The following is a 15,383-nucleotide window of genomic DNA, read 5'->3' as shown; positions in this document are numbered from 1 at the left end:
GGAGCCTCGAACGGATGCTTGTTTCTTTTCAAATGCACCACCAAGGATTTCTCTGGCGCTACTTGCGATGTGTTTGATGAGCGATTCGTGCCGTTTGATAATACTCAGCGGCGAACACTGCCATGACTGTTGAATTTTGTTTTTGCCGTGAGCGGCGTGCTGTGGAGCACTTGTTTTATTTCTTGTGCTCAGCTCGGAGGGATTGATTGCACCGTTTCTTCAAAGCGCGATGCCGTCCAGAATACCTGAAGATGAACGGCGCAACATAATCCGCCTCTACATTGAAGGTGTGCAATGCGTGCATTTCGCGTCTTCGATCTCGGCATCTGTTACACAGTACACAGACTAAACCAGCGTCGTGTCCTTTTGATTATTTTATGCGTATTCCTTGTTACATACGCGAGGGCATATGCGCAACTTACAATAAACAAAATGAAGGCAGCAAAAAAAGCGAGGGCTCTTCATTGCTGGTCTTCATTTCTTGAGCGGACCCTGGAGAAGCCAGGATATACCATGTAAGCCTAAGAGCCTAAGAAAAAAAAAACGCCCCGCGACACGCAGCTCACGGCAAAAGCATGACTAAACAGTCGTGGCAGTGCTCGCTGTTGAGTGTTATCAAAGGGCGCGAATCGCTCATCAAACATATCGCAAGTAGCGCCAGAGAAATCCTTGGTGACGCATTTGAAAAGCAACAAGTATCCGTTCGAGGCTCCAAAATTGATGGCCGTACGCTACATATAAGGGTCGGCTGATAGCGCGCGCTGCTTGCTGGCGACCAAGCTAATCAGTTACCAGATCCGCCGTTAGAAAGCGCTGCGACACGGTTTGCCACGCCCCCGCGCCTTCCGTTTAGTTTTGACTGCACCTGTACATACCTAGTAGCACAAGCTATTAGGGAATTTCGGCCACTAGGTCAGCGTAGGAGGCGTGGTGACAATGGGTGACAACGGCATGACGAGAGTCAGATCGCGAAGCTAGAATTATGACGATGGGACGACCATGACAGCCGCATAACCACGAGTAACATCTACGGGTAACAGCATTCCTAGCAAAGTGTCAAGCGAGTGGTTTAGCGCAGTACCAGAAACACAGTCGCTCGTCGACGTGGACGCATCCGCTGCTAGCCACACAAAATGTCGCGAAAGTATTGTATCTCCGAAAGCCAGAATACGAGACCGAGAATACGTCCCCAGTGGTTGCCGACATAAATGAAAAAGCGGGTCTTCGGCATGTCGTAATGGACACATCGTCTTAGCAATTCATGGCGTAACAGAAGCACTTACCTGCTTTTCTCGAAGACGAGGGCGACGCGTAGCCGTTGTCATGACGTAAAAATAAAATCACTTTAGGCGTGTTCCACGTGCTCGCGAAGCAAGAACGATCGCAGAAAGAAACAGACGGCGTGGGCGGGCAGACAGTATAACCAGTTTAAGAGGAAGCTTTAGCTCGAGTGCTCCTATCTAAATACATGTAAAAGGAGAATTCATTTTTCTCGGCAACCACTGCACCAAATTTGACGAGGTTTGTTGCATTTAAAAGAATAACTTAAAATCTAGTGACTGGTGGTTTCGAATTTATGAGTTAGGTCGTCAATCTTTTATTAAAAATTGGCCAAAATCAAAAATTTTCAAAAAACGAAACTATCAAGTTTACAACTCTGTAACTCAACTACTAAAGATTATAATACAATTCTGTGAATTGCATCTAAAAGTACATCCATAGCGGACAAAATTGATATGTTACACATCAATATAAAAAAATTTAATCATAGGGAAATACAACTTTTGTAAAACCGTTGTAACCAACGTAACAAATTCATGTAAGATGTAAAATGACATATTGAATTTGTCCGCTTTGAATGATCTAATGGATGCCGTTTACAGAACCACGATATCAGTTCTTGACGCATAGCTATCAATTTGTAAACTTCGTGCTTCTATTTTTTTCAAACGATCAAATATTTGAAAATCGTTTTAGGAAAATTCAAGCCCTAAATCGAAATTCCGCTTCCAACAGTCACTAGAATTTAACTTTGTCTTTCAAATGCAACAAATTTCATCAAAATCGGTCCAGGGGTTATCTCATAAAAACGTTTTTGCGTTTTACATGTATTTGAATAGGCCGCGTCGGAGTTGGGCCCGAGCTAAAGCTTCCTCTTAACGCCTCTTCACCGTGCAAGTGAGATGCTGCTGCTGCGCTGCTGGTAAACTTGAAGTCGGGCGTCGCGCGTGTAACACCAGACCTTGTTCGGTGTGTCTGCGATGACGTACACGCTTAGAAGTACGCATTAGTTGCGCAGGCTAGGCTTGCGTAGATGCGGGGATTGGCGCTTTGAGCAGGGATGAGGGAAAAAAATGTCCGTAAGTCGCTGAGGGAAGGTCATGTGCGAGGAACCGATATAACATGCTATTGCTTATCTCTTGTGGCTCGTGTGAACGCTAGCCGGTCGGCTTCGCGCCGTCCGAACCCGCCGCACCTACAGTAGTGTAAACAATAAATTGACCGGTGTAATTTAACAATTTCGTTCTCTCAATTCATTTTGTTATTATTATCCACTGCTTACGCCAGGCCGGCAGGCACAGTGTTGTTTGGCGAAGCGCGAAGGGAATTAACATTGGAAAAATGTATTAGCACTGCCTAGACCTTCTTGACTTTTTGCGGGTACTGCGTGCGAAGGTGTTTTCTGCGAAAGCTTCCCTTGCAAGGGTTATTTGATGGACGGGCGGACGGAAGATTGGTTACAGGGGTGCTTGGGCGCATGGTAGATACATGGATGGACGGATTGATGGATCGATGTATAGATGGACGTACGGATGGACAGACGGGTGGTGAAGTGGGTGGATAGAGGAATGGATGAATTGACCTTGCGAGCGCACCCTTTGAAACGTAGTGGAGGGTTTAGTTTGTCCACAGTGTGTATTCTGAGCTCTTAACCCATTATTGTCCACGCGTTATGCTGTCAAGCCATCGAATCATGAATCACTTTATTGCCCTACAAATAATTTCCCTTACACTTTGTTTTTGCCCTACCCGTACTCCACCAGTGCAATGGCAGTCTGTTCCAGTTCTGCACCGCAGATTCCTCCAGCTATCTTTAAAACCCAAGATCTCGACCAGGCGAACTTCTTCCTCGTTCATCTGTGGGTGTCCACTGCCACGTGATAGGAAATCATGCTCTATGTTTTCTGAGCTGCGCGCTGCTTCCATATGTTATGTAGGAACACTCGTCTTGGCCAAATTTCCCCTCTACCTTCTGTGAGACACTCGCAAGACTTTGAACAAGGCCCATTGCCCATGACACCTTCTCTCGGTGGACTACTTCACTGATTGCTACATTGGCAAAAGTCAAGGAACGGTGCGGCAAGGACGACATCGTAAATGGCTACACACGAGATTATTACTGCGGTATTACTTTACTTATTATTATTATTATTATTATTATTATTATTATTATTATTATTATTATTATTATTATTATTATTATTATTATTATTATTATTATTATTACTGCGATAGCAATTATATGGGCAGTCCAGGCGAATTTCTGCCGACGCCGTCGCCGTGAGGTTCGGTATGAGTGAAAGCGTATGAGGGTGATCCCGCGAACGCGGTTCAATCTCGCGTGCGCGAGCGAGGAACGCCACCCCGATGCGGGTCCTCTCCTGTTGCGTGTGAGGCAGGGGAGTCAGGCGACGGAGGAGGGGCGTTCTTCTCCGGCTGCTCCTTTAGCTGCTCCTAGGGCGCCTCGATGTCCTCCTCGCCCGCCGCTCCGTACAGAGTGAAGAAACGAGACGTTCATATGAGGGATAGCCAGCCGTTTGTGCGCCGGCACGAGTAAGAGTCGGCGCGAGAGAAAAAATGTGGGGGCTTTTGCTTCTTGAATATATGAATTTGCCTAGGCACAACGGAAGAGGGTTCTCAGCGCGTGCTGTATGCGTTTGTCCCCTAGACATGCCGGCATTGAGGAGTGGGGTCGAGTTTACGCTCCGACGCTGGCTGCCCGCGCGGCGAGGCAGTGGGCACGGACGCCCCATTTGGTGATCGCTGTCTGAAAGTTCGTCGGACAGACTTTCTCGTGCTTGTGGAAGCGTGGCCTGCTATTTTAGGGCAATAGCTTCGCTCTTGGCAGGCTTTTCGCATGTCCTGCCCACGAATTTTCAGGAGCATTTTTGAGTGGTCCCCTTTGAGAGAAATAAACGCACAGCGCAATAGCAACCGTGGTTGAACACCACTGCCTGATGTCACGCCGTGAGGATTATTGGCTTTGCGTTTCGCTCATGTTAGGTTAGGTTAGCTTAGGTTTAGGTTAGGCTTAGGTTGTTATGGTAGCGTAAAAGGCGTTAGGGTGGCGCGGCATATTCTCAATGGTTTACGCCGTGACGATTATTGTCTTTTCGTCTCGGCCACGTTTCCTTAGGTTAACGTTAGGTTAGGTTAGGTTAGGTTAGGTTAGGTTAGGTTAGGTTAGCGTAAGAGGCGTTAGGGTAGCGCGACATACTCAAATAGCGGTTGCAGGAGCATCGAGCTTCACCGGCGGCCTTTCAGCAACTTACGCTCAAACGCGATTGCTAAGGCACTCTGACGCCTAGATTTTCAATATATGTGGCCCGACCTCTACTGCAGTCCCTACTGCTCCCACGGAAACATCGGTGATGTTATTTTCAAGGTACATTGTCGTAGGGCGCGAGAAAGCTATGGCCCGGCATGACTAAATTAGCACGAGCGCCGCAGGTGCGAGACAGTATGTCCGACACAGCGGTCGCCAAATGGGGCATCAGTGCCCGCTGATTCACCCATTTCACCGCGCCGGCAGCCAGCATGCGAGCGTAAACAAACTCGACCCCACTCCGCAATGCCGGCACGCCTAGGGACAAACGTCTAGAACACGCGCAAAGAAACCTCCTCCGGAGTGCTAGGCAGAGTCATATATCCAAGGAGCAAATTTTGAAGCCCCCAGATTTTCGCTCCCGCGCCCGCTCCTAATCGCGCCTGCGCACGAACAAGGGGTGATCCCTCAACTGAACGTCTCGTAGTGGAGACAACCGCGGCGTCTACTACGGCGTTGGCCACGCGAATCGCGGACGCCGTAGGGACGCGTTGCCGGCGCTCATGTGCCTTGAAAGCGATGTGCGACGTGGCCGAACTGTGTGGACCTAATCTTCAAATCCATCTGCGATGTTTGCAGATTGCACGTAGTACCGGTAGCTTCGTACGCGCGCTGCTTTCGATGTTTCCTTCGTGTTGAAGCGAGAGATGCATGAAGGTCAATTCGGTTGCTGCTGCCGCAATTCCTCACTACAGAATTTTGACAGCGAGTTTCCACGCTTATCCAGCGAAATGTGTTCATGTTTACGTGTATGCGCGTGACACCGTGCTGGTTAATTTAGCTAAAACACGTTGACGGGCTAGTTGGTTTGAATCCATGATAGAATGTGTACGCGCGATTGAACAAGGACATAGAAAGAAGCAGAAACACAAGTCTTTGTGTCTTTTTCTTTGTAGGTCCTTGTTGAGTCATGCTTACATATTCTATCTTTGTTAATTTAGTTACTAAGCGAATGTTTACAAGTTTATACGGCCGATAAAACTACTATCCTTATTTCTCACAGCTATCTACTGATTTGCTCTCGGAATCGGTGCTTCGCCTTTCGGGCGGAACTGCGAATTTTTCCTTCACGGGACTACCTCGCTAATAGCAAAAATCGAACAGCGACACATATAACATGTCCATGTTTTACTTACCCCGTGAGCCATCCGTACATACCTGCCAGCCTGTACAACGTGGACCAAGTCTGGCACCTATACGTATGCCTCTGTAGCTTAGCGACTAAAACAAGAAAAATCTTGAAGTTTTACGTGCCAAAATGACGACCTTATGAGGCACGCCGTATAGTGGGGGACTCCGGATTAATTTTCCCCACCTGGGGTTCGTCAACGTACACCTAAGTCTAAGTACATGGCTGTTTTTGCATTTAATCGCCATCGAAATGCGGCCGCCATGGCCGGGATTCGATCCCGCGACCTCGTGCTTCGCAGCGCAACACCAAAGCCACCACGGTGGGTCTTAGCGTCTGCGTGCTGACTCCATGCCCACTCCGTGCTGATTTCGTACTCACTCCGCATTCTTGAATAAGTGAAGTCCGGGCGTATACGCCCGGACTTCACGTATTATTTAAAATAATGCCTAGAGAGAAACGTCTAATTTTTAGCTGTCTTCTGCATTTTTTCTTTAAGGCCAAAGATTAGTTTCCTCTTAACATACTCAAATACATCTTACAGCCTTTCGGGCTTATCCTGTTTCCACACAATAATCGCCGACTATATTGCGTGAATTTTTCTTCCAGCCACTCTGTGCTCTCTACATTCCTGTTAGAAACGCCCTATCGCGTTGATAAGCTCATGCTGTTCCTGACGTTAAAACACCAGGAGCGCAGAGTTAAAGAACATAAATCTACGCAAGAAAGATGACAGTCAATTTGGAGACCCAGAAAGGCCCACGCCCCCGGTGCAGCTTTTGTTTTCTCATTTTCTCTAGAGCATAGGTACATTACCGTATGTAGGTGGGTATTGTGCGGGGATGCTCGATTCGCTCGCATTCAATGACGTTCTTTCTTCCTTCAGGCTTCCCGCATCTCCTGACGTTTGGCATTCCCGCGTGCCACCCACGTGATGGTGGGATTCGTTACACAGCTGCGAAAAGAGATGAGCGCTAATGCAGTGACGCGAGGGCCACCTGAGGGCGGGACAATAGGTAAGTTCCTTCAATAAATAATTACGCCTCCAACGGCGGCATGTGAACCGGTGTCCCCCATCGCAATTGCCGGAAACTCGAACTCGAAGGCTGCAGACGGGCGCTTATAGGTGGAGTGAATAGCGTAGTTACAATTCACCTTCCCCCTTGAAAGCTAGCAGTGTGAGACGACTGACGTAACGCGTCACGTCGCAGCAATACTTTGCTTGCGAAAGCGAGAGCACTGCAGTTTGTTTTTTTGTTTTCATCCTTCCCTCGCCGCAATAACGGCTTTCGCGCTCTACGAGACGCTGCACCGTCATCCGGATCCCGCTGCACCGTCACCCACTCGTCTGTATACTTCATGATCCATCAAAGTCGCAACGGAACGGGCTGTAACGGTTCTCACCCTCGAGTCTCCACTAAAACTGTTGGATGGCGCATTGCCGTTACCGGAAAGCGGAAGCTTGAGAGGAAACCGGAAGTTCCGCCGCTTGTCCCGGAAACTGGCGTCTAGTGCACTTCCGAATTCGCGTAAATGAATTAGTGTCGGACTGCAGCTAACTTTCTGATCGATCTTTTTTTCTATGTACATATTAAAGTCGTTTTACCAGTGATACGGAGCTAAAGAGTGCTTGCATTTTCGGGCTCCTTCAGAATTACAGCGCATGAAATGAATAAGCGGTAACGTTTATAACGCGAAAGCAAAGAAAAAAACAGGAAGTAATTGCTTACACTTGATTTCTATTAAGCTGAAGGTAGCTGAAATCAAGTGCACAAGGAGTTGCATTTAAAAGAACCATCACGTTGCAGTTGGTGGCAGTGCCAATGCGTGTTGTAAAAGATGCAATGTACAATACGCTTTCGCCCATAACGGGCCCGACGAGAACAATCTGCAGTACACTAAGCAACACAGAGAACGCCTAAACTTAGAGCTATATATTATGATGACTGATAAAAAGATCTCGATTTATTACAGCCTTCAGCCTTTTTAAAAATAGAATTAGATATGTAAGTGGTTGAATTAGTGATATGCAATAATGGCTAAATTGGAACTCGAGCGCTAAATTCAGTACGAGCTCAGTACTAGCCCCTTCAATGCCCGATTATAATTACTGTTCCATTTCTGGGGATCATGAGGTGCGTGAAAGTCAAGCCAAAGAAGTATGCTCGACCTGTGCATGGCACCGTAAAATGACTACCCAGCAAAACAGCTCATTTATTTATGCAGTAGCGCCATCTAAAGTGGATACGCAGGAATATTTCACTGGCGACTGAAAAAGATGAGTTTCGTCAACTGCTTGCGAATGTTTGACCGAGTGATTTTGGCAGTCGCTGTCTCTGCAGTGTACTGCATTGTAATCTTGATTCGCGATGCGGATTACGCTCTTCACGAGACGTACGAAGTGGGTTGACTCAGCGACTGACTCACACATGCAGCTCAGGGTATCCGCTTTTGCAGGTATGCGCGTTTGAAGGTATCCAGAAAGCTCCGCCGTAACAAAAACGATCATGGAATCAGCGACATCGACCTTCTTTCGGTTTCGGGGTAATGTCTTCCCTGAAGACCTTTCTCGTCGGCTTGCGCAATTTACTGCGTAACAGGCAGCCATTGTTTCGAAAAAGAAAAGGAACGCTGGCCCACCAGCAAAAATCGAGTGGCCGCTGGCACTCGCTTCTGGAACGACGACTTCAGGCGGCTTCACGCCCACGCTCTCGAAGCATGATCCAGTTCTCTCTAGTGGAGATCAGTGGTTGTGACGCTCATGTGCCGATGCATAATAAAACAATCGTCATGCTATCACCATCATACTATCGTCGTGACCATAATCGTCGTCACCGTCGTTGTCCTCGTGTCATCGTCTTGCAGTCGTTATCATACACGCCACTCACGTCACAAATATATCTCTTTTCGACTTGAACATACATGCTGCCCCATCTGCTAACACTTCACGCAGTCCCAGACGGTGCTAGATAACCAGCTACCTGCAAAAAAACAAACGAAAAAGCTTCGCGTAGGATTGATTCTCACAGTGCGTGAGATCTGCTTTTTTTTTTTTTTTCCTCTCTAGCCATCCCGTGAAAAGGAGTAGCAGTCATAGTTGCAGCATAAGTAAATATCAATTTGCTCTCGCTTGAAGAAATAGACAACACAAAATTTGAAAGTTTTCGTTTGAAAAAATATCTTTATTCACTTCTTTTCACTGTTAGCAATATTTCTGCTATAAAAAACAAGAAATGAGGGCTGCGAAATATGCCACAAAAAGAATATGAGCAGTTGGCATGTGTTACCTGACCTCCCCAGGGAAAAATAACAATTCAGCAGCACCTTGAACACCTGAACAGAGAGAGCATTAGATCAGTACTATTTACAAAGCAGGCTCTCTTTGCCAGGTGTGCAAGAGCCACGAATTATTTCTGTGCCGTAACATGTGGCCTTAGTATTAGTTACGTCATCATCCTGGAAGCATTAGTGTGGAGCTAGTCATACTTCGACTAAGCAGCTAGCACAAACAACAAATGCTGCAAAAACTTGATTTTCTCACTTTGTATAAAAAAAAACAAAAGTGCAATATCTGTAGAAGCAACATAATATCAGCTGCCAATTGAAGCGAAAATAAAATACCTAGGCTTCTTATAATTACATATGCACATTCCGGTTAAAATTATGATACAATGGAACAAGGCAATGATAGTCTCTATTATGTACAAGCGCTTGCTGACAAAACAATGGCGCACGGGTGAGCGAATCTTATGGCAAGCCTAAGTTTTCGTCGAACAAAGGAAACTTTGTCAGAAGGGCGAGCATACAGCAGCATGGATCTAGCATATAAACTATATCCATCAGGTAAGTAAGTCTCAACAGATATCGCAGCACTGGCATCCAAAGCCACTATAGTGTCTTTTGTAGCCCAACCATTCACACCGCTAGAGAACATGGCGCGGAAACGTCAAAGGAATAGATAGTTGCAAGGAAGACACGAACGAGAGGGAACGTGTTCAACAAAGGCACAATCTAAATTTGCGCGAAGTATGCGAGCAACATAATTCTCTCATAATTGCAAAGTTGGTAATTCTGTATCATTGGTCGTTAATCTATCTGATTAGGATTAATGCGCCATTCATCGTAATCTGGTGTAATCGCAGAACGCCCACACGTCGTGGGTCAGAAGCGTCTAAAAAGGTCGTGCGACAACATCCGAGTCTCCCGTCGACGAGCCCGACTTGGAAGTCTGCAAGAAACGAGGAAGGAATAACGCCAACTCTTGTCAATTAAACGAAAATTCAAAGATTACGATTCAATGAATGCACTTGCAGATGTGTTCATACGCGATAAACGGCGACTCGGGCTTCGTTTACGTGAACCCGACAAAAGCAGGTCGAGTCGGCTTGTCAGACCGAAATCCTGCGATCGGGATCACGTGAACGCTCGCGTGTCTGGCGGAGAGATCGTCGAGGCAAGTGCTGTCATACCGCCTGCCAGGAGTGAGTCGACAAGCTGAACGCGCTTGGTAAGATGGCTGTAAACGCGGTCGTATCGGGTCGTGACGGCTAGATGTTTTATTCGATCCCCGTCGCGTCGAGTTCGCGTAAACAAATAAATTGAGACCTAAGCTAAGACCTATGTAAATAAGCAGTGTTCTGTCTAAGAGCCTCAAAGAGTATAATTAGTATGGTAATAATAAGTTAGACAATCAAGGTGGCGCTAGGAGATATCCAGTGCTAACTGCATGCGCTGATAAAAAAATACCACCTCTACTAGTTACACAGAGATATAGTTGAGATATTGTTTTATGTTAAACATTACGGCATCTATTTGATATCTCCAGTGCTTAATAACACTACGCCTAAGCATACCTGTAAGCAAGTGTCACGTTATATCTGTTCAAAAAAAGGGGGGCTTCGAAATTTATTACACTCGAACGCTTTTCACCGGGCATAGCGAGAATATGAGGAATACTTTTTACAGTTGATTTCACAGCAAACCTACACAAATGGTAGTGCGAAAGATTACTATTTAGGCATGTCTTACATGCTATTTTGTATTTACTTGTCAACAAGCTAAGTTTCCGCATGACGAGGGTGCCGTCACAACACAGGGCCGCAGACAAAGATCGCAGGCCGGTAATGCATTTTTCACATCACGCGAAAGAATATCTAAATTTTAGTCTACAAAAGCCCACACAAGATTTCTTTACACCCTCCGGACGCCCTTTGCAGCAGCTACACATCGCCCGCTATGAATTATAGCAAACGCTGAAGGGAATGCTGCAGCGGCAACAATGGCCCGGACACTGCCTTTTCATGAACCTTTCAGCAATATTTTTTGCACAGGCAACCGCTACTTTTCCAGCCCAATCTATTTACTGAGAACTGCACTGCAATACGTGATCCGTATTGATCGACGCCCGGAGATATAGTTACATCGCGAAGCTGAAAATTCTTCGCGAAATAATATTAATAAGCTTCTTGAAAGGAAATGCCAAAGAAGGAAGTACAGGACGAGAATTCGAATGCGCAGGGTTTCAAAGTAAGGGACACTTACGCCTGAAACGTTCTTCAATCCTAGGCTTAAAACGAGGGCTGAAAGAATCCCTGGCAATATCGTATATGGCCGTGTTTTCGTCGTCGGTGCCTACTGGCGCTATCGTTCTTAAAAACAAAACGGGTGCTCCCTATGGCCTCGTAGACGAGGATTCAGTCGCTGCGTATTCTCGTCTTTAAGATCCGCAAGAGGTATCGATTGTGTATTGAGACCCCTTGCGGATCTCGATGCACCATCTCGCGCCGCTAGAGGGTGCTTACCGAAGTCGCGCACTCGCGCGTCTGAATCGCACTCGCTTGCACGTATAAGATTCAGGCGCGCGAGAGGAAAACAAGGCGTCGAAATTGGAAAGCGCCAGATCTGATAGGCGCCGACGGGAGGATGCGAAAACAAGTGATTTTACCCTTCGCGTTCTCGAGGCGTCGGCGCGAAGACCCTGGATTGGACTAGCTGAAGGGGCAACGTCATTTCCGGAGTCATCAAAGCGGCTGTTCTCCTGAAAAACACGAGATTGAAAGGTATAAAAGTTGTTGCACTGGGAAACGAGAGAGAGAGAGATTGCGGTAATGGCGAGAGAGAATTGCAGCGCACTGCCCTTCAAGAGCTTTGCGCATCGGGTTTCGAACGCCGCGGTAGATTCAATTCGATCGAAGGTTCAGAGAAATGAAGAAAAATAGCAGAGGTGCCGGCACTTGAGAAACAGCACTGTTGGCCTCCATTCACGAGCCTTAAGGTTAAGCACGCTTCGGAGTAACACTCTCTCTCTCTCTCTCTCTCTCTCTCTCTCTCTTTCTGTCAGTGCCAGCCTGAGCATACTTCACTCTACGAATTCCACTTTGTCAAGAATACTAGGTATACAAGCTGCCTGCATTGTGTATAATCTCTACGATATATATACAATTCCCATTAGCGACACGATATCAGTATGACAAGTTACTGGCCGGAAGGGCTCACTTCATTTCACTTATTTATTTCCTGAAAGTGCCCGGGAACAGCTTTACGCCTTAATATTGGTGCGCTTGCACGTGTTACACAAAGAACATAAAACCGAAAGAACATAACACGATATTTCAAAAAACAGTGATACAAAAATGCAACAAAGATCGAATTAATCAAACTCAGAAGTCACATAATGAGCAAATAGTAGGGCTGAATATGTCAAGATCACGAAGCAAGGTATTCTTTTGCGTTGCAAGGCGTGTTATAGCTTTAGAGGTGCAAGAGGAATCCACGTAGAAATTGCTAGGATTACGCAAGTTAGGACGAGCCACGCAGAGCGTTACAGATGACAGTAACCACGGAGAAGTGGCTGTAAATTAGCTTATGCAATAATAAGCAATTACGGTATTTACGCCTTATTGCTAAGAGTCTAATATTAAACATGCGCAGTACCCGCTCATGGGCATAAAATACACGGTGTCCCAGAAATCGATCGTACACGATACGAATGAAACGTCGCTGAACACATTCCATTTTTTGCAGAATTGGTCAAATTAATACAGTTTCACACAGCAGAACTAAACTGTAACTTCGAGGGGACAAAAGAAGAATACAAGAGAATAAAGCAGTTGACATTCGTAAACATTTTAGTCATTCTTGGTATGATGCCTAACTTTCTTTAGTATGCGTTAACGATGCTTGTAACATGTCATTCGAAAGTTAGCCGGGAGTCAACCAAGATTCTTAAGTCGCGTGTACAACTCGCGCTCTTCAAAGGAATGTTATCAATTCATATTCGTATAGTAAAGTGCACATATTCCGATTAAATGAAACAAGAAGTGTCTTATTTGGATGAATGCGCAAAAAGTTGGAAGCACACCACTCCACAACAGAATTCACATCTACCTGTAATGATTAACAATCCTGCTCCGATTCTATTTAGCGGTAAAGTTTAATATCGTCAACATATACACTCTCGCTTGTTAGTTAAGAAGAGCTAACACGCTAGAGTGCAAACGCACGGTCAAATTTATAATTGAAACATTTAATAAAAACATACCTAGCTCTTCCGCCAATAAACACCACACATTCATTCAATAAAAGCATAGTACTCTTTCAAAACCTTCAGATGGAGGCCCCACCAACTTTCCGCTGGTTGACCTCCTTTTGAACGTGTTGCATGGAGAAATGACTAGGGAAGATAAGAAGGTTACGCTCGTGTTCCCGCTTGATGCGATACCGCAGTTGTGATTATGGGGTGAGCATAGGTGTTGGTACACTTGTTTCTGTATTTTCATATATTCGATGTGCGGTACAAACACACATACACATTATTATTATTATTATTATTATTATTATTATTATTATTATTATTATTATTATTATTATTATTATTATTATTATTATTATTATTTGATATCAAAACGGACATACAATTCAGAGAGAGGGAAATAGGGAAGGAGCAGCCTGGCAACTACCTACTTTTTAGAAAGGAGGGGATGAAAACGGAAGTTGAAGATAAGGAGAGGGAAGTAAAAAACACACACACATATACAAGCATAGATATCCTGAGACCCGAAAAGAGCTGCAGAGCATAGTCGTCCTTCAAGTCGGTTCTGATTACTGACCAGTATGTTACGAAAGTGAAAGACTAATTTTTTTTTTGTTTAGATGACAACGTTAGATGTGAGAAGGAAGACCTCGATGCACGTGGCCAAAGTATCTTACCAACACACGATGAAACTGACATACTTTATGGTTGGTTTTTAGCCGTCTGTGATGACTGTTGGCAGCCGATCAAGAAGCGATTTGGCAGGCGTTGAGGATTGGCGAAAAGAGAGCAAATCTACCCGTATCCCAGCAAGAGGTGAAAATAGGCACGCGCAATACAAGTACAACGTATGTGCAATACGTTCGGGCAATGTCCGTCTGCTGCCTCCTTTTTTTTTCTTCCTGTTTGCAAATAGCATAAGCACTTTCTCCGGGCGGGTTGGCGACTTCCCTGCCAAGCATGACTGGCGCTCCGTCTCTCATATGCCCTCTCGATATAGTGTTTCGCGATCGGGCCAGATCGACTAACGCTAATGAGATCGATGAGTTTGGGGTCGGCAGGGCCGGATGCGAGGTAAACACGGACTTTCGGACACAGGCTTCGTTCGGGCTTAGCGATTGATCTGGCTAGGTCGGCCTCGCAGACGAGATCTAATTAACGCCGGAGATTATGTTTTTTTGAGCTGCGATAGTATTTCGTTCGGCAAAACACCGGTGCAAGATTACATTTAGCCGCGGAGTACAGATCTGTTTGGGAGACGTCCGGAGGAAATGCTGGCTTGAGTGAAGAAGTCGTTTTGACTATGAGCTCGGAAACTGTATAGACATCCGTCAACGCGTAAAATGCAATTCTAGAGTTACTACTGTTGCCAAAGTCTACTTGACTGAGTAGCCGCCTGTAGTTTCTACTAGAACAGAAATTTATGTTAGCACACTGGTAAATTTATTCTGACTTTTCTTCCTTCTTTCTCCTTCCTTTCTTCCTTTCTTTGTTTCTTTCATTTCTCTTTTTATATTTTTGGTTCATATACACTTCCTTTCTTTGCTTTCGTTCACCACAAAATGTCAAGCTCATAGAGCTGTGGTGTTATTGAGCATCTTATCGCACGAACCGTATACAGTATACTTCATTGCAGCTTCCTCAAGTGTAGGCAGGTGCAGGAATAAAACAGCGATACAGATGTGTTGTGTAGTTAGTTAAAAAGTATTCACCGACGATTTTCACATCACCGACACAGGTTTTCATATCGCGATATGTTGGCTGGCGCAGACGATGTGTCTCGTGCGGGACGTTGCGAACAAAATGAAGTGTGACGCGACTGCCTCGCTAATCTGTACATCGCGAGTGGTAGTGCGTGGGTGACGCGTGCGCGCTATTCACAGCAGCCGCCGCACACAGACCTCCCTGACGACGCGCGCTACTCTGGCGCCATCTCGCCGCCGTGGTCGCCGCACTACGCTTTTATTCTCACGGTTTCACCATACCCTCCTCCTCTGCTTTCCTTCTCGCGTGTTTCGTCTCGCGCTGCGCTCCGCGTTCCACTCTTTCATCCTTCACTGTGCTCGTTCGCTCGGTTAACCCGACGCTCGCCGCAGGAATGGGCGCCTATAGGAGCA

General features: G+C 45.9%; 1 protein-coding gene across 4 annotated transcripts in view; it reads right to left on the bottom strand.

Moving 5' to 3' along the window:
• Positions 1–8,898: 8,898 nt before the first annotated feature.
• The window catches only part of LOC142583088 (uncharacterized), a 249,566-nt gene continuing 243,081 nt past the window's right edge, over positions 8,899–15,383 (bottom strand). For all 4 annotated transcript variants that reach the window (XM_075693382.1, XM_075693383.1, XM_075693385.1 and 1 more), the window contains 2 exons: positions 11,680–11,772; positions 8,899–9,963 (listed from right to left, as the gene is read on the bottom strand). In XM_075693382.1, coding sequence (XP_075549497.1) covers positions 9,907–9,963; positions 11,680–11,772 — 150 coding nt within the window. In that variant the 3' untranslated portion in view covers positions 8,899–9,906. The remainder of the gene's footprint in view (positions 9,964–11,679; positions 11,773–15,383) is intronic.

Source organism: Dermacentor variabilis, chromosome 5, assembly GCF_050947875.1.
Source record: "Dermacentor variabilis isolate Ectoservices chromosome 5, ASM5094787v1, whole genome shotgun sequence".
Lineage (NCBI taxonomy): Eukaryota > Metazoa > Arthropoda > Arachnida > Ixodida > Ixodidae > Dermacentor > Dermacentor variabilis.
The sequence above is the reverse complement of the archived record's forward strand: the minus strand, read 5'-3'. Positions and strand labels throughout refer to the sequence as shown.